This window comes from Hemiscyllium ocellatum, chromosome 42, assembly GCF_020745735.1.
Source record: "Hemiscyllium ocellatum isolate sHemOce1 chromosome 42, sHemOce1.pat.X.cur, whole genome shotgun sequence".
NCBI classification, from domain to species: domain Eukaryota; kingdom Metazoa; phylum Chordata; class Chondrichthyes; order Orectolobiformes; family Hemiscylliidae; genus Hemiscyllium; species Hemiscyllium ocellatum.
Genome location: NC_083442.1, coordinates 36,941,628 through 36,961,627, shown reverse-complemented (window position 1 = coordinate 36,961,627; position 20,000 = coordinate 36,941,628). Strand labels below are relative to the sequence as shown.

Genomic DNA, 20,000 nt, shown 5'->3' with positions numbered 1-20,000 from the left:
TTTATTCATTCACAGGATGTGGACCTTCCTGGCAGACCAGCATTTATTGCCCACCCCTAATTGCCCAGAGGGCAGTTAAGAGTCAACCACATTGTTTTGGGCTTGGAGTCATGTGTAGGCCAGGTAAGGTTAACAGATTTCCTTCCCTAAAGGACATGAGTGAAGCAAGTGGGTTTTTCCTGACAATCAACAATGGCTTCATGGTCATCATGAGACTATTAATTCTAGATTCATTATTGAATTCAAATTCCACCATCAGCCATGGCAGGATTTGAACCCAGGTCCACAAAACATTAGCCAAGTTTCTGGATTAATATTCTAATGATAATACCGCTAGGCCATTGCCTTCCCATAAGACTCAGCAGTTTAGGATATATATTCATTGGAATATAGAAGTTTGAAAAGCGATCTTATTGAAATATTTAACATTCTGAAAGAGTTTGGAAGGGCAGGATGCTTCCCATGATGTGTTACAGAGAAAAATAACAACTCTCCCACTTATGACGAGGATGAAAAGTCATTTCTAACTTCTCCTCTCATTAGGCCATTAGTCTTGGCAAATTTCTGCCAGAGAGAGCAGAAGAGGGTAGATCATACAGTCTATTTAAGGCAGATTCAGATTTTTGGTCAACAGGGAGGAAAATTGAGTTCTGGCCCCAATCAGATCAGTCTTGAACTTGTAAAATGATGAGCAGACTTAATTTGTGGATAGTTCAACTGAAGTAATCAGAATGTCAAAACCTCAGAACAATGACATGTCTTATTGCCAGATTGGAAAGAGCAGACAGTCCCATTGGAGTAAAGTGAGGGGAGAAAGGACATGGTGGCAGACAATGTAACAAGCAGAGCTAGAAGAAAGGGAAGGAATAGGTTCACAATTTGAAAGCGTTGAACTCAATATTGAGCCCAGAAGGTTGTAAAGTGCCTAGCTTGAAGATAAGATGTTGCTCCTCCAGTTTTCGCTATGATCTGCTGGAACATTGCAGCATGCCGAGGACAGACAAGTGGGCATGCGAGTAGAATGCTGTGTTAAAATAGTTAGCTATGGGAAGGTCAGGGTCATGCTTGAGCACAGACTGGAGATGTTCTGCAAAGCCATCACCCAGTCTGCATTTGGTTTCCCCAATGCAGAGTCGCCCACATTGGGTGCAGTGAATACAATATACAAGATTGGAGGTGGTACAGGTGAAATGCCGCTTCACCTGCAAATCCCACATTCCAATTCTTAGCCTGTCGTCCTGAAAGTTCCTGCACTCTAAATATATATGAATAAATCTAGTTTAGATGCAATAAGGTTTCTATGTCTACCATCCTTTCAGGCATTTCTAACAGATACCATTTCATTTATAAGTTGCTTTATTAAAGGTCAATAATGTTTGAACATTCAGACAATAAATCACTTTGATGCCTCTTCCAATTTCCTTCCAGGAAACAGATATGCACAATAAGTTTATAAAATATGTTTTAAAGTAAATAGCTTTGGGAACAGGTAGAAAGTATAACCATATGCAGCTGAAGTGCCAGATGGATGGTGATAATCTAATATCTTGCAACTTTCCTCCAGCATCTACATATTGCAAACTGCAAAGTACAGCTTAAGAGGGAAAAGTCCTGCAGTTAATTTATAAATCTCAACAGTGAATGCAGTCATGGAGCTAAGCAGGTCCTTAGTGGGGTTCTTCGAGGAGAAAGTGAGGTCTGCAGATGCTGGAGATCAGAGCTGAAAATGTGTTGCTGGAAAAGCACAGCAGGTCAGGCAGCATCCAAGGAACAGGAAATTCGACGTTTCGGGCATAAGCCCTTCATCAGGAATGCCCGAAACTTCGAATTTCCTGTTCCTTGGATGCTGCCTGACCTGCTGTGCTTTTCCAGCAACACATTTTCAGCCCTTAGTGTGGTTGACAAGATGGGATAAGGAGAGAAGAAAAGAGAGTGCCTTGGATGAAAAACACCTTCGGAGGCAGTCAGAGTTCAGATGGGTAAATGAGAAAGGCTAACAATTAAACAAATGTCACTTTTTCCCAGTGACGGTCTGCAAGGAACACTGGTTGAGGAATAAGTCATTAAAAGCTCTGGTCTAATCCTGACTGGCCATTTGGTGACATTTTGAATGTTTGCAATGACATTAATAATTTCGTAATAGCATGTTTATTCATATGTTGCCTTCTTTCACCCAGCAGCATTGTTGCACTCAGAATAAAATAGCTGATGATTTCAGCAGCTTAGCCACTTCTACAAGTGATAAAGTTGGACAGGATCCAAAGTGTATTTACAAGACCTCAGATATCTGTCTCTCAGCTCTGGGATCCAGTCCAGCTCAGACAGATGGGACTGAAGTGTTCCTGTCTGGACATGTTCTGTGAAATGAGAGGCAATCGAGTACAAGAATGTACAGACTAAGATCAGAAAACCTTCATGTTCAATATGAACAGCGTGAGTGGACAGATCCTAAGAATGGGCAACTTTTACAAGCAGGTCACAGGGCAGTATCAACCGGCCTTTGAAATCTGGATCAGGAACCCAATTCAATTCACGTTAAGTGACTCATCCCAGCTCTATCCAGTCTCATGCACACGAATGTCTCGAGTGGATAACCTAGAATGGAGATATATACCATAAAGAGGCAGCCCTGCAGCTTCACAAGAGCTGCATTTGAGGAATTCACTCACAATGAATGGAGCTGATTCCATAATAATACTCAAACTCTGAAACCAAAGAGGATGAGAACAGCACAATTTCCAAGCGAGACATAAGATATTTGAAACGTTACCATTTCCCAGCATAGTCTTCAGCAAGAATTGCAACCATGCGTTCCAGTGATCCCAGCACAGCACGATGAATGATAACTGGGCGGCTTTCATTTGTTCCATCTTTACTATAGAAAACAGGAAAGTGAACCAGCAACAGCATGACAAAATAAATGGCTTTTTCCACAATTTCAGGCAACCTCTCCCCAATCTGTTTATTGTCAAGCTTCTCTGAAGTCACTGATCTTACTGTGATACTGGTCAATAGGAGTCGTTATTAACTAGAAGCTCAACCAAGTCACTATTATTCATACAAACTCAAGCTGCTTCAGTGGCAGCTGCGTTGCTGAGATTTGCCCAGCGCAGAGATTTGGCAATAGTACAGTGGAGGTAAGGTAGCATTGAAGAATGGAGACACCATTCCAGCAGCTGTAATGCAGATCCATACCATGGCTGGTCCTGGCTACCTGACAGCAGAGGTCATGGTGTTCTCGCTGCACTGGTTCGCAGATTCTTGTGGCACCTGAGTCCTCCTAGACTGAAGGATGGACTTTGTGGCTTTGCTTTGCTGGTGGAGGACTCATGGTAGAGGCAGGGAAGTGATCTAGACATTGCTTCCTTTTGGCTGTTTCTTTAATTTCTGCTTCTGTTTTCAATTCTGTCTTCAATATTCTACAATGGTGCCAGAGATGGCAACTATGCATACTTTTCATTGTACTCCTGTATTCCTGTACTCGAATACATATGACAATAAAATCTAAATCTCGAGGTACAGCATCTCATTATCAAATCTGATCCAATGCTAACATGCGACTTCTTATAAAGGTTGTTAAATTGATGTGTAGCTAGAGCTAACTGATCTCCTCCATGCCCAATAAAAGCCGAGGAGAGTTCCAAAACTCTAACTATTGTCCAAGTTACAATCAGCACACCTAGCAAAGAGAAGAATTTGAACTATCCAGTCTGTAAAGCTTGATCTTATAGAACATAGAAAAATACAGCGCAGTACAGGCCCTTCGGCCCTCGATGTTGCGCCGATCCAAGCCCACCTAACCTACACTAGCCCACGTTCCTCCATATGCCTATCCAATGCCCGTTTAAATGCCCATAAAGAGGGAGAGTCCACCACTGTTACTGGCAGGGCATTCCATGAACTCACGACTCGCTGAGTAAAGAATCTACCCCTAACATCTGTCCTATACCTACCACCCCTTAATTTAAAGCTATGCCCCCTCGTAATATCTGACTCCATACGTGGAAAAAGGTTCTCATGGTCAACCCTATCTAAACCCTAATCATCTTGTACACCTCTATCAAGTCACCCTTAAACCTTCTTTTCTCCAATGAAAACAGCCCCAAGTGCCTCAGCCTTTCCTCATACGATCTTCCTACCATACCAGGCAACATCCTGGTAAACCTCCTTTGCACCCGTTCCAGTGTCTCCACATCCTTCTATAGTATGGCGACCAAAACTGCACACAATACTCCAGATGTGGCCGCACCAGAGTCTTATACAACTGCAACATGACCTCAGGACTCCTGAACTCAATTCCTCTACCAATAAAAGCCAGTACGTCATTTGCCTTCTTCACAGCACTATTATGTAATTACCTACAGAGTAACTGTTGCACCTGTTAACCCTACACAGAGTGCAGACATTACAGATGGGAAATCAAAGACAAAATTCTGAGAAGTCACAATATCAAACCGTACTCACCTAACATACGCTAGGTTAAACTGAATGGGCAGCTGGAAATCCAGCTGAATTGTGGCACATTGATGGTATCGGCCTAGAGCATCTTTTATTTCAATGTCGATCTGCAGTGAATCAGAGAATTAGAAAATACGTGGAAGGTTTGAGGGGATAAAAACACACTGCGTTAATACGCTATACTAACCTTTGGTCCATAAAATGCTCCATCTCCAGCACTCAGTCGCCACTGCTCATCAAATGCATTCAAACAGCACTCCAACTGCTAAACCACAAGAAATAAAAACATGAAACTCAATATTAATTTACAGCTTATTTTACTGATACATTTGTTTAAAACTGGTCTTTCACAGAGTTCATCTCACTGGAGATCAGAAATTCATGTAGGACAATGTACATTGTCCTGATATCAGCATCAATTTTGCTGAGACCATGAGTTAAAAACAGAATAAGTTGTCTCTACAATGTCACTGCCAAGGTGTACAGCAAGGGTGCAGACAGGAGAGTTCATATTTATTGTGCTGCAAAAAACAGCTTCCTTTTCAATTGGGGACATGATAGCTTAGAAATGTGGAATTGGTTTTATCAGAGAGTTGTGGTTTGAAAGGCTCTCTATAAAAACTAAACACAGTCTCTTTGTTGCAAGACTGAGAAAAATGGTGATTTTATCCACATACAGTTGATGTCAAGCCAACTCACTATCTGCACCAATTATTCTTTCCATGATTAGCCAATAGTCCAGCAACCACTTGCCTTTTCTGCTTGATTCCACAAGTGCAGATCGCCCAGAAACTTTTCTGGTCGTGTGGAAAGAATGTACTGGAAACTGAAGCCAAACACTCCATACACTGAGCGGACAAAGTCCAGACATTCACTTATCTCCTCATCAACCTATAAAAGGAGAAGGAAGATAAGAACCGACACCAATTCCAAACCAATAAAGTAAAACAGAAACAGGAGTATTGGATAAGTCAGCTGTTTTCAATGGCCATGTGTTTTTATTTTTCTGTATTTCCAACTGTGGACTGAAATGGGAAAAGAACTGTTTGAAAAACAAAGCAAGCAATCTGGTACTCATTGTAAATACACAACCGCTGGCTCGAGCAAAGAAAGATGGTTTGCAGATGAACTGGAGCCAAAGGCTGCACACAATTGTTGATTCAGCCAGCAACAAACAGTTGTTTAATCTGTGGATCAGTGATCAGTTATCAATGAAAAAGGTCATCTTCCTAACATATCAACTGTGAGATTGGATGTCATGTACCTGAACTGTTTAGGGCTATAAACAAGATAGCGAAAAGTCTTCCTATCTCCATTGTCTCAGGAGTTCTCTCTATTCTCTATAGTCAAAACGTCTTTAAGCTTGAAAAACACCAGTTACATTATCTTCAGTTTCTTTTAGCTTTGACTTTTAACTAATACATCAAAACTTCAAAAAGTCAGCACCTTCAAGTATTGTCCCTGACAATGATAGTCATCACCTTAAGGAGAATAATTTCAGATCAAAAAATAGATATTATAAAAGCATAAGATATTGGAGCAGAATTAGGCCATTCGACCCATTAACTCTGTTCTGATACTTGATCATGGTTGATGTGTTTCTCAACTGCATCTCATGCCTCCTTCCTGTAACCCTTGAGCTCCTTACCAATTAAACACCTACCTATCTCTATCTTAAATGCACTCAACAATTTGGCCTACACAGCCCTTTGCAGAAAAGAGTTAACAGATTAACTACCCTCTGGCTGATGAAATTCCTAATCTACAGAAATTCACCAAAGACCCTCAGACAGCACCTTCTAAATCCATGATCACTTCCAACTAGAAGGACAAGAGCAGCAGATGTATGGGAACACTACCACCATCAAGTTCCTTCCAAGCCACTCACCATCCTGGCTTTGAAACATACCACCGTTCCTTCTAGGTCACTGGGTCAAAATCCTGGAATTCCCCCTCTAATGGCATTTTAGATCAACCCACAGCAAATGGACTGCAGCAGGTCAAGAAGGCAGCTCACCACCACTTTCTCAAGGACAACTACGGAGGGACAATAAATGCTGGCCAGCTAACAACGCCCACGTCACACAAGTGAATAAGGAAAATAAATCTCAATTCTAAAGTCACACCCTTCACTCTGAGGCTGTGCCCTCCAGTTCTGGTCAATCATACTAGTGAAAACTTCTTTTCCACATTTAAGCTTAGAGAATACTGTGAGGCCTGGATAGAATCTAGTCCTTAATGATGGACTCTAAAATCTTACTAATGACCAAGGACAGGCTAACTGGCTTACAGCTTCCTGTCTTCTGCCTCCCTCCCTTCTGTTACCACACGGCAGTGAATCCTTCTGTTAAATTAAACCAAATACCCGAGAAAGCTCACCTCATAATCTGTTAAAGCATGAGCGACAGAGTACTCCCAAATTCCACTATTAAAGAGAATACCAATTTATTCTCTAAAAGTGAGCATTAAACAACAACTGTTCACAACACTAAACCTGCTTTCTCTTAACTGCTTATTATCTGCCTCCAATGCTATAACAATATACTGTTCCGATAAAATTCTTATTAAAATTACATCAACTTAACTTGTTCTCTTTGAAGTCGTTCTTCCTTCGGTTGAAGATCTCTCTGGATCTTCTGCTTTCTGTTACTGCGAATATTTTTCATTTGAAAAGATCCCTTTGATAGGGAGGGTTTTGATGACAGTTATTCTGTTGATGGCAGTTACTCTGTCTGACTTTAAAAATGCCTGCCTTTTTATACCCCTAATATCGGATCACCTCATTGATTCGAGATTAGCAAAACAATAAATTCAAGCTCGACTGGCTTTTGGTATCCTGAGGCATAATTAAAACTGATTGGTTAAATTCGAATTGTTGTCAAAACAGCAACCAACTCAGGTATCCATTTCACAGCCAAATGTTACATATTTTCAATTTTCCAGTACACTGTGAGACTGCTAGCTAGTCATATAACAGGTGCTTGTAAGCTCTCAGTGAAAAAGAGCATTTACTCTCTCATAAAGAACAAAGAAAATTTACAGCCCAGGAACAGAACCTTCGGCCCCTGAAGCTTGAGACAATTCAAATCCACTAACTAAACCTATCCTAAGCATCTGCATCCTTCTGCTCCCCACTCACTCATGCATCTGTCCAGATGCACCTGAAATGAATCTACCATGCCTGTCTCTACTACTTCTGCTGGCAACGTGTTCCAGACACCTACCACCCTCTGTGCAAATTACTGGCCGCATGTTTCCCCTTAAATTTTTCTCCTCTCACCTTGAACGCATGACCTCTCATTATTGAATCCCTCACCCTGGGAAAAAGCTTATCTCTATCCAACCTGTCCACACCTTTCATGATCTTGTAGACCTCAAACAGTCCTAACCTACTCAACCTCTCTTCATAGCTAGCACCTTCCATACCAGGCAACATCCTCGAACATTCTCTGCATCCTCTCCAAAGCGTCCCTATCCTTTTAGTAATGTGCGACCAGAACTGCACACAGTATTTTAAATATGGCCAAAACAAAGTTTTGTACAATTTTAACATGACCTGCCAGCTCTTATACTCCATACCCCGTCTAATGAAGGCCAGCATACCATATGCCTTCTTGACCATTCTATCCACCTGCGTAGCAACCTTCAGGGTACAATGGACCTGAACTCCCAGATCTCTCTGCTCATCAACTTTTCCCAAGGCTCTTTCACTTACTGTATAGTTCGGTCTAGAATTTGACTTCCCAAAATGCATCACCTCACATTTGCCTGGATTGAACTTTATCTGCCACTTCTCCGCCCAACTCTCCAGTCTATCTATATCCTCCTATATTCTTTGACAGTCCTCTATGCTTTCTGTTACTCCACCAATCTTAGTGTCAACTGCAAACTTACTGATCAGACACCAATGCCCTTTTTCAGATCATTTATGTGTATCACAAATAGCAGTTGCTCCAGCACTGATCCTTGTGGAACACCACTGGTCATCTTTCTCCATTTCAAGAAACTCACTTCAACTACTACTCTGTCCCTTTATCCACCTAGCTAGAAACCCTGCACAGCATTTGACGTCACTTTTTCCATTAGTTTACCATGGGGAACCTTATCAAACGCCTTACTAAAGTCTATTTATATGACATCTACATCCTTTCCCTCAACAATCAACTTGGTCACTTCCTCAAAGAACTCTAAGTTGGTAAGGCACAATCTCCCCCACCCAAAACAAAATGTTGCCTATCACTGATAAGCCTATTCTATTCCAAATATGGATAGATCCTATCCCTCAGTACCTTCTCCAGCAACTTTCCCACAACAGATGTCAGACTCACTGGTCTATAGTTATCTGGAATATCCCTACTACCCCTGACAGGGGAACAATATTAGCAACTCTCCAGTCCTCTGGCACTTCACCTGTGTTTAAGGATGCTACCAAGATATCTATCAGGGCCTCAACTATTTCCTCTCTTGCTTCCCCCAGCAACATGGGATAGAACCCATCCTCTCTCCTTATGTCAACATGGTCCAGAATAAACAAGCTTCTATCTCTACTCTCAACATTTATCATGTCCCTCTCCTCAGTGAACACTGATGCAAAGTAATCATTCAGAATCTCACTTATTTTCTCAAGTTCGACACACAACCTTCCCTCCCTATCCTTTGGTGGACCAACTCTTTCTCTATAAGACCATAAGACATAGGAGTGGAAGTAAGGCCATTCGGCCCATCGAGTCCACTCCGCCATTCAATCATGGCTGATGGGCATTTCAACTCCACTTATCTGCATTCTTCCCGTAGCCCTTAATTCCTTGTGACATCAAGAATTTATCAATCTCTGCCTTGAAGACATTTAGCATCCCGGCCTCCACTGCACTCTGCGGCAATGAATCCCACAGGCCCACCACTCTCTGGCTGAAGAACTGTCTCCGCATTTCTGTTCTGAATTGACCCCCTCTAATTCTAAGGCTGTGTCCACTGGTCCTAATGGAAACAATTTCCTAGCGTCCACCCTTTCCAAGCCATGTATTATCTTGTAAGTTTCTATTAAATCTCCCCTTAATCTTCTGAACTCCAATGAATACAATCCCAGGATCCTCAGCCGTTCCTCGTATGTTAGACCTACCATTCCAGGGATCATCCGTGTGAATCTCCGCTGGACACGCTCCAGTGCCAGTATGTCCTTCCTGAGGTGTGGGGACCAAAACTGGACACAGTACTCCAAATGGGGCCTAACCAGAGCTTTATAAAGTCTCAGTAGTCTCTTGCTTCTTATATATGAATAAAAGACCTTGGGATTCTTCTTAATTTTGCTCACTAAAGTTATTTCATGACCCCTTTTAGCCCACTTGATTCCTAGTTTAAGATTGGCCCTACTCTCCTGATATTTCTCCAAAGCTTGTTCTGTTCTTAGTTGCCTGGACCTTATGTGCACTTCCCTTTTCCTCTTGGCTAGTCGCACAATTTCTCCTGTCATCCACGGTTCACAAAACTTGCCTTTCCTTTCTCTTGTTTTCAAAGGAACATACCTATCCTGCACTATCTTTGAAAACCTCCCACATATCAAATGTGGACTTTCCTTCAAATAGCTACCTGCAATCCACATTTCCCAGCTGCTGACGAATTTTGATATAATTGGCCTTGGCCCAGTTTAGTACTTTTCCCTTAGGACCACTCTCGTCTTTGTCTATGAGTATTCTAAAACTTACAGAATTGTGGTTACTATTCCCAAAGAAATCCCCCATTGCAACTTCTACCACCTGACTGGCTCATTCCCCAACACCAGGTCCAATATGACCCCTTCCCTAGTTGGACTATTGACATACTGCTCTATAAAACATTCTTGGATGCTCCCTACAAAGTCTGCCCCATCCAGACCTCTGACACTAAGTGCATCCCACTCATTGTTGGGAAAATTAAAATCTCCCATCTTCACCAACCTGTTGCCTCTACATCTTTCCATAAACTGTTTACCTATTCGTTCTTTTATCTCACGCTCACTATTGGGAGGCCTGCAGTACAGCCCCAACAATGTAACTGCACCCTTCTTATTTCTCAACTCTACCCATAATGCCGCACTGCTCAGGCCCCCCCTATTGTCCTCCTTTAGCCCCCCCCCCCTCAAATCCTGTCTGAAGCATCTATATCCTGGAACATTTAGTTGCCAATCATGCCCTTCCTTCAATCAAGTCTCTGTGATCGCGATAACGTCATATTCCCAGGCACCAATCCAAACCCTAAGTTCGTCTGCCTTATCCACTATATTCCTTGCATTAAAGTATATGCACTTCAGACCACCAGTTCCTTGGCGTCCATCTATTCTCTGCCTACTTTCTCCTTGGTAATGCTAACTTCATGATCCTGTTCCTCAAGTTTCCACCTCACCATCTACTAGCCTTCTTTTCTGGTTCCCAGCCCTGTGCCACATTAGTTTAAACCCTTCCCCAACAGCAGTAGCAAAAACTCCCCCAAGGACATTAGTTCCAGTCTGGCTCAGGCATAGACCATCTAATTTGTACTGGTCCCACCTTCCCCTGAATCGGTCCCAATGTTTCACAAATCTGAACCCCTCCCTCCTATAGCATCTCTCAAGCCATGTGTTTATCCTGCCTATTCTTTCATTTCTACCCTGGCTAGCACGTGACACTGGTAGCAATCCTGAGATCACTACCTTTGAGGCTCTCCTCTTTATTTCTCTCCTAGCTTCCTGAATTCTGCTTTTAGGACCTCAACTCTTGTTTTTCTTATATCATTGTTGCCTATATGAACCACGACAACTGGCTGTTCACCCTCCCCTTTCAGAATGCTCTGCAATCGATCGGTGACAACCCTGAACAGAGCACCTGGGAGGTACAGTACAAGCCTTCAGCTTCATAACACTTCTTAAATCAAGAATGATAAATTATCCATTTTGTGATCCTCCCTGACTCCAGTGATTACTGAATGAAGCCACCAATGCCTCTACAATCTCCTCAGCTACCTCCTTCAGAACACTGAGGTGTAGCCCATTCAGTCTGGGTGATATAGCCATCTTCAGATCTTTCAGCTTCCCCAACACCTTCTTCTTACTGACGGTCACTACACTCACCTCTATGCAGACTGTCTTGAAGTTCCAGTATGCTGCTGATATTTTCCACTGTGAAAACTGATGCAAAGTACCTATTCAGTTCCCCATTACTATTTCTCCAGTCTCATTTTCCAGCAGTCCATCAATGAGCATTCTTGCCTCTCTCTTACCTTTCAGATAAAGAAAACTCCTGCAATCTCCTTTTATACTACTAGCTACGTTGCCCTCCTATTTCATCTCCTCTCCTCCTTAATGCTCTTTTAATTGTCCTCTGTTGGTTTTCTGGCTTCCCATTAGTTTTCATCACACCCCGCTCTCCCTTGTTAGTCATGATTGACTCATGCTCCCTTTAGTATGTTTCTTCTTCATTGGGATGAATTCTGCCATGCCCCAGAAACCCTTGCCATTACTGCTCCACCATCTTCCCTACTGGGTTCCCTTTCCTTTCAACTCAGGCCATATCCTCGTTCATCTCTTTATAGTTACCTTTACTCAATTGTAATACCATTACATCTAATGCAAACTTTTCCCTCTCAAACTGCAGGTGAATTCCATCATGTTATAGTCACTGCCCTCTGGGTTTCCTTCACCTTAAACTCAGGTCTGCCTCATTACATGTCACCAAATCCAGAATTGTCTCTCTATCTCTCACAAGCTGCTCCCAAAAACCATCTTATAGACATTCCACAAATTCCTTTTCTGGAGATCTGCTACGAATCTGATTTTCCCAGTCCATCTCTGTATCAAAGTCCCCATGATGATTATAATAGTGCCTTTCTTTCACACCTTTTCAACTCCTGATTTATTTCATCTCCTAGGGAGGTGATGGCCCAGTGGTATTAGTGCTAGTGTTGATTCAGAGACCCAGAGAATATTCAGGGGATCTGGGCTTGAATCCCACCATTAGATTCAATAAAAAATCTGGAATTAAGGGTCAAATGATGGCCAAGAAACAATTGTCAGTTGTCAACAAAACCGATATGGTTCACTAAGGTTCTTTAGGGAAGGAAACTGCTGTCCTTACCTGGTCTGACTTACATGTGACTCCGGACCTCTAGCAATGTGGTTGATTCTTAACTGTCCTGTGTTATTATAGATGGACAATAAATGCTGGTCTACTCAGTAATACCCACTTACAATGAATGATAAAAGAAAATTCTTCCCTACATACTGACTACTGCTAAGAGGCCTGTACACAATTCCTATCAGAGGTTTTCCCCTTTATGGCTCTTCAACTCTATCTATATAATATATATCTATTTATATATATATATATATATATATGTGTGTGTGTGTATATTATATAGAATCAGAAGGCGTAAATCTCACTTCTTGCTATTGATTTAATTCCATTTCTTACTGGAAAGGTAACCTTGCCCATCTGCCTGTCCTTTCAGTAGGATGTGTCCTTGGATACCCAGCTGTGATCCTTGCAGCCACGTCTGTGATACCCACAACATCGTATCTGCCAATTTTTAAACAACGATATAAGCTCATTTGTCTTGTTTCGTATACTCCATGCATTCAACACCCTCAGTCCAGAGGTTCACTGCCCTCTCCTTCTCATACTTGTCCCTTTACCTGCTTTGGCTGAAGTTAGATTCCTGACACTTTCAATACCCTCTGTCCTATTACTTATTCAAATTCAACTAAAGTTCAACTGTTGCTCAAGTTATAAGGGGCCATATCTTATTCAGATTAAAAAGGGGAGTGAGATTAGAATGTAACATTTTACTCACCTGCTCTATCATACAGAAGATGTGAGCATCATCCTGTTCGAACCGGCGTACTCTGCTTAATCCTGTTAAGGTGCCTGAAAACTCATTCCGATGAAGAACCCCAAAGTCAGCTAATCGCAAAGGGAGCTCACGCCAAGATCGTGGACGATGGTCAAACATCAAACTGAAACAAACAGTATTTTAAGCATTCTGGCACTACTGGTCTGATATGTCACTTCTCATGGGGACCAAATCTCCCATCATGTCTGAAACGGATCTATCCAAATTCACAGAGAAGATTCAATATTGGTGTTATTGGGCTCAGTCCCCAGTATCCCACTGGTATTATGGAGCTGTTGGTATAAGTTGGATATATGATGCAGAAACAGGCCTAGCTCAATCACCAATCTTAGTGAATTTGCTTTAATCAAGCCTCCTTCCATCTTTCCTCATCCAAATCTACAATATGCAACTATTTTCTTCTCCTGCTTGTCCTGCTTCCCCTAAAATACATAAATTATACACTCTACCACTCCCTGCAATACCTGTAAATTCTTACCACTCTTTCTGAATTCTATATTAGATTTCTTAATGACAGTCTTAGATTGACGACCATTATTATGTGTTTCTACATAAGAGAAAACTGTCTTTTTTAAACCTCTCATAATGTTATTTGCTTCCATTTGGTTTTTCTTCAGCCTTTTTTTTAAAAAACAGAAACCCATCTGATTTCATTTTCCTAATGTCGACCCACACATGTTTACTATCATCCTTATGAGTGGTTTCTGCTCCTTTTCTCGTGCCTTCCTTTTCATAATGTGCCAACCACTCTGCACTCAGGACTTTTACATGATCTAACCAGGAATTGATGCAGGTTGGGAAGACAATGGCACAGTGGTATTATCACTGGACTATTAATCCAGAAACTCAGCTAATGTTCTCAGGATCTGGGTTCAAATCCCACCACAGCAGATGGTGGAATTGAAATTAAGAATCTATGATGACCATGAAATCACAGTTAGTTGCTGGAAAAACTCATCTGATTCTTTAATGAAATCTGCAATTTGGCCTACATGCGAATCCAGAGCCACAGCAGTGTGGTTGATTCTCAAATGCCTTCCTTAATGATATAGCAAGCCACACAGCTGTATTAATCACAGTCTCAAAGAAATTAAACTGGACATACCACCTGGCATTGACATAGGCAGCAGAAAAGACAACAGCACAAACAGCGCTGCTGACTCTGCAAAATCCTCCTTACTAACATCCGGGGGGGGGGGAACCAAAAATTGAGAGTTGTCTCACAAACTAGTCAAGCAACAATATTCAAATCTGAAGAAAGCACCTTCCAAACCCATGACCACTTCCATTTAGTAATACAAGGGCAATAGATACATGGAAAAACCACCAACTGCAAGTTTCCCTCCAAGCCACTCACCATCCTGACTTGGAAAATATTGCCATTCTTCAATATCTCTGGATAAAAATCCTGGAATTCCCTCGCTAATGGCAGTGGGTCAACCCACAGTATGTGGACTGAAGCAGTTCAAGCAGTAGCTCACCACCAGCTTCTCATGGACAACTAGGGACAGGTAATAAATGCTAGCCTGTCAGCAATGCCCACATCCCAGAAAAAGTAAATTTAAAGTATGTAATTTTCAAACAATAATGATTTGTTAAATGGGCGTAACCTATAGTACAACCGTTAGTATTTGTACTGAGACCTCTTTGACCCTCTCTACTCCACCTACATTTACATTTTATCTGTGACCTCCACATTCTTTCTACTAAAATGCACTTGCTCGCATTTAGCGTTGAACCTTTTTTGACAATTATTAGCCTGTTCTGTTAGAGAGGGTGTTGTGGGATATAGGTAAATTAATGTTACTTCTGCAATTATAATTGCTTATACAAAGTAAATGAACTCTCACCAGTGTGTAATTGTTTCAGCCAAGAGCTGAGTCAACAAGAATGGAAACTATGTGGAGGAAATGCATAATTGTTTTTTTGTATTAGCTAAAAATGTACGCAAGAAAGAAACGGGACTGCAAAACAATGGTAGAAATACAGGTGACTAGATAAGATGCTGTGAAGAGAGGCAGTTAAGCTAGATACGCCTGTATAAACAATAGGCATAAACATCTGTTTCCACTTTTACAGAAACACAGGAACAAACCCCAATTAAAAGAGTCTTAATGATAAGATACTGAGAGGGGCGGCACAGATGGAGGGAGTAGATAATGGTAAGCAAAGGATGTGCCTAACAATAACCCACAGCAGGATGAGGTCAAATGGCCTTGTGAGGCCAGAAATAAGCATTTTGTCACAGACAAGGCCGGATAAGACAAGAGATAAACAGGAGTAATGGGTCTTAGGGAAGTGGAGGATGTACGCAAAGGGGGGAGCAATGAAATTAAAAAAAAATATAGGAACCAAATTATATAAATATCGAGTATTCGTTGAATTCGGTGTGTTTTGTCCCTGCCTTGTGGACAGTGGACATCACACCCACTTGCAAGTGTGAAATAAATGACACTACTAATTCAGATCTCGTCTCGGACTGAAATTATTGTGTTTCTCACAATTGGGGGCTCGTCCGGGATGTTCTTCCATCGGCAGGTGGCAGTGGTTGGCCCTGGACACTGGGAAGACGCGTCCCGTTCCTAATTGAGGAGCGGTTCTCGTGTCCCGGTCTAGTCCGCTCCCTTGGGCGACTGGTATGAATCCCACAAGAGAGACATGTGAATCAGACAGTGAGAGGAGGTCGATAGAAAATATGGCAAAAAGGGGCCAGGCAACTCTGTGCACAGACCAAGGTAAGAAAATTTACTCTTAAGTATTGCCTTGGTGGCCGGGATTGAGTTTTAGTAGTTAATAAGGGACTAACGAAGGAACTCAATATGGGTTGTGCTGTGGGTAAGGAGAAAAGCCTCCAGGAAAATAAAAGAAAAAGGCAATGGAAATGGAGGCGGGGTCTCATACAACATACCTCCAGAAAGTCTGTTGAGCAGGATGTTGTGGAATTGGAAGAATAATACTTGTACAAGGGAAAAAGATGATTAAATATTGTTGCTTTGTATGGACTAAGGAATCCATTCTTCGTCCCGCCGTCTTCTGGCCAAAGTACAGGTCGGACGAAGACTGGATTTGTAAATATCTGAATTTATATGTCAATGTGTGAGGGAGAGAGAATGAAAAGAGCTGTACAGCTGGTATAAAGTTTAACCCTTTGTGATTTGGTTTGAATGCACATTTGTTTGTTGGTGATTGAATGTTTGCGTTTTATTCCCTGGAGCTTGAGTTCCAGGACTGTTTTGAATCTGATTTTTTATTATAGAAACTTAACATGATTTCTTTTAAGTTTAAGGATTCTATAGAGATTATGAAAAAAAATGATGATAACTCCTGTTGTTTTTACAGGTCATGACTGCCTTACTATCGGTTTCTAACTAATCTCTTTTATCTTTACATAAAAGCGATTTATGGAGGACAGTTGAAGTTTCAGTTCAACATTAGATTGTAGTAAAAACAAAATCCTATGGTTAATATCTGTGATCTTAGATTTGGCCATTGTTCATGCATTAGAAGTTTTTTTAAACTTGAATAGACAAATTCTTTTAAGGCAGCTCTGATTATTTCACGACCTATAGTATTGTAATTGAGCAATGATTGGTCAGGACTACTTTAGAAAAATAATTTTGGATTTAAATTAAGGTACTAAAATTGGGTAATTACAGTGGATTTCAAAATTGGGAACTGTATGCATTTTACATTTTAAATATTAAATACTGAATAAATGAACGTAAATATATAAATATATTTACAAGTTAGGAACAGGCTTTAAAGTTAGTCAAGCATGAATTGATGAATTGGTATTTGAAGTTATGGGGAGCTAGAAATATTGCAATATTTCTTAAAAAAAAGGAAGAACGTAACGACTTATCCCCTTCGGGAGGTACCAATAGGGGACAAAGAGATTGGGTTTTTAAGTGCCCCCCTCACCAGTGGGGAGGTCAGAACATTTAAAAAGGAAATGAAGGTCCTGGTTGAGGATCCGGTAGGGTTGTCTGAACAAATTGATCAATTTTTGGGGCCCAGTCTGTTAACGTGGGCTGAGTTAATGTCTATTTTGAATATACTATTTACTGGGGAAGAAAGGGGACTTATACGAGGAGCAGCCATTATAATATGGGACAGGGAACACCCGATTGGAGATGGGGATGCTGGATAGGGTGAGATGAAGTTTCCCCTCAGAGACCCCCAGTGGGAAAATCAAAACCCGGAGCATAGAGAAGAAATGAAGGAATTGAAAGATCTGATTCTAAAAGGAATAAGAGAGGCAGTTCCGAAGTCGCAGAATTTGACTAAAGCCTTTGAAGTTAGACAGGAGAAAGATGAGACTCCTTCAGCTTTCTTGCAAAGATTAAGAGACTCAATGCGGAAATACTCTGGAATGAACCCTGAGGACCCAGTGGCACAGGGTCTTTTGAAAGTACATTTTGTGACTAAGGCATGGCCAGACATACAGAGAAAGATACAGAAGATAGAAGGGTGGAGTGAAAACCATTAGATGAATTATTAAGAGAGGCACAGAAAGTGTTTGTAAAGAGAGAGAGGATGAGAGACGAAAACAGAAGGTGAAAATGATGGTAGCTACGGTTGATGAGGTAGTTAAGAAAAGAATGGAGCAACCAGAGGCAGCATGTAGGGCAGAGAGGAAAGGGGAGAGGGAGAGGACAAGGGGGAGTATTTGATAGAGGGTTCGAGCGACAGGGGCAGAGTTGGAGGTCTCCACAAGAAGGATGCTATTATTGTGGAAAGATAGGGCATTTTAGGCGAGAGTGTCCTGATCTACAAAGGGAAGAAAGGGCAATTCTGCTTATGAATTTTGATGAAGAATAGGGGTGTCAGGGGTTCCTCCCTTCAGGAACCCACCAGGAACCCTTGAAATAAATTTAAAAAGGAAAGGGGACATTGTCTGTGAGCGACAATATCCATAGAAGGTAAACGAGGACTGCAGCCAGTAATTGAGGGACTGATTAGAGATTGAGTAAGATCCCTCATGATCACAAATGGTTTAGTGTGATAGATTTAAAGGATGCCTTTTGGGCTTGTCCCTTGGCGGAGGAAAGTAGGAATTTGTTCGTCTTTGAATGGGAAGACCCCAAGACAGGATGGAAACTGCAATACCGGTGGACTGTGCTCCCCCAGGGGTTTACGGAATCCCCAAAATTATTCGGACAGATGTTAGAACAAATATTGGAGAAATTTAGCAGCCCCAAGGGGACTACCTTGTTGCAGTATGTAGACGACCTCTTAGTAACAGGAAAAAGAAGAGAAAGAGTAGTAGAAGCTACTAACAAATTATTGAATTTCCTGGGTCAGCAGGGACTGCGAGTATGTAAAAACAAATTACAATATGTGGAGCGAGAAGTGAAATACTGGGACATTTAGTTAGTGAGGGAAAGCGAAAGATAAGCCCAGAGCGGATAGAGGGAATAGTGGGGATGCCGCTGCCCAGGACTAACCGGGAGTTAGGTAAATTTTTGGGTCTAACGGGATATTGCAGATTGTGGATTGATTCCTATGCTCAAAAGACTAAGAAATTATACCTCAAACTATTGGAGGAGGAACCAAAATGTCTAAGTTGGGTTGATGAGGAAAAAGAACTAGTTGAGGAACTCAAAAGAGATCTGATCCAGGCCCCCGTGTTAGCCTTACCTTCCCTAGATAAACCTTTCCACCTCTTTGCTACTGTAGAGAAGGGAGCGGCTTTGGGAGTATTAACCCAGGGGTGGGGAGGAACGAAACAGCCAGTAACATATCTTTCGAAGCTATTGGATCCAGTATCCCGGGGGTGGCCTGAGTGTGTGCAGGCTGTGGCTGCCACTGCACTGTTGGTGGAGTAAAGCAGAAAGCTTACATTTGGGGGAGCCCTAATAGTAAGCACCCCAACAGTAAGTGATAACAATCCTAAATCAAAAAGCTGGACAATAGTTGACAGACTCGTGGATTTTGAAATATAAGGCAATATTAATAGAAAAACATGATCTAGTGTTGGTCACGGACAATTGTTTAAATCCAGCTGCCTTTCTTAGGAAAGGGGAAGAAGAATCTCCTCAGAATCCAGGGCACGACTGCCATGACATTATAGAATACCAAAGGACCGCATGGACCTGAGAGATGTTCCACTTCATGCAGGGGCTAGACTTTTTATAGACGGATCATTCTGGGTGACTGAAGGGAAAAGACATAATGGGCATGCAGTCGTAGATGGGACAAAAAGTAGTGTGGTGGAGGCAGGAAGGTTGCCAAATGGGTGGTCAGCTCAGACCTGCGAACTCTATACATTGGAAAGAGTCCTTAGGGCATTAGACAATAAAGAGGTAACTGACTCCAAATATGCATTTGGTGTTGTGCACACTTTCGGAAAGATATGGCAGGAAAGGGAACTGATCAACAGCTGGGGGAAGGAATTAGTACGTGAAGAATTGATTAAACTGGTTTTGGAGTCCCTATTACTCCCCCGAGAAATAGCAGCAGTGCATGTAAATGGTCATCAGAAAGGAAATGAGCCAGAAGTTAGGGGAAATAGATTAGCCGATGAAGTGGCTAAGGAAGCAGCCCTGAAACCACAAGAAGTGGTGATTCAATCCCTAATACCTACTGTCCCAGGTCCTCGGGAAGCTCCTATAATTACTGAAAGAGAAGAAAAAGAATTGAAAGATTTAGGGGCTGTAAAAACAGCAGATGGGCATTGGATG

The 20,000-nt window shown here is 41.8% G+C and overlaps 1 protein-coding gene across 1 annotated transcript in view; it reads right to left on the bottom strand.

Annotated features, from left to right (window-relative positions):
• LOC132834641 (threonine--tRNA ligase 1, cytoplasmic-like) overlaps positions 1-20,000 on the bottom strand; it is a 65,257-nt gene that overhangs the window by 9,863 nt on the left and 35,394 nt on the right. Inside the window, exons 4-8 of the mRNA XM_060853542.1 lie at positions 13,258-13,420; positions 5,212-5,349; positions 4,646-4,723; positions 4,465-4,565; positions 2,771-2,875 (exon numbers count right to left, since the gene is read on the bottom strand). Coding sequence (XP_060709525.1) covers positions 2,771-2,875; positions 4,465-4,565; positions 4,646-4,723; positions 5,212-5,349; positions 13,258-13,420 — 585 coding nt within the window. The remainder of the gene's footprint in view (positions 1-2,770; positions 2,876-4,464; positions 4,566-4,645; positions 4,724-5,211; positions 5,350-13,257; positions 13,421-20,000) is intronic.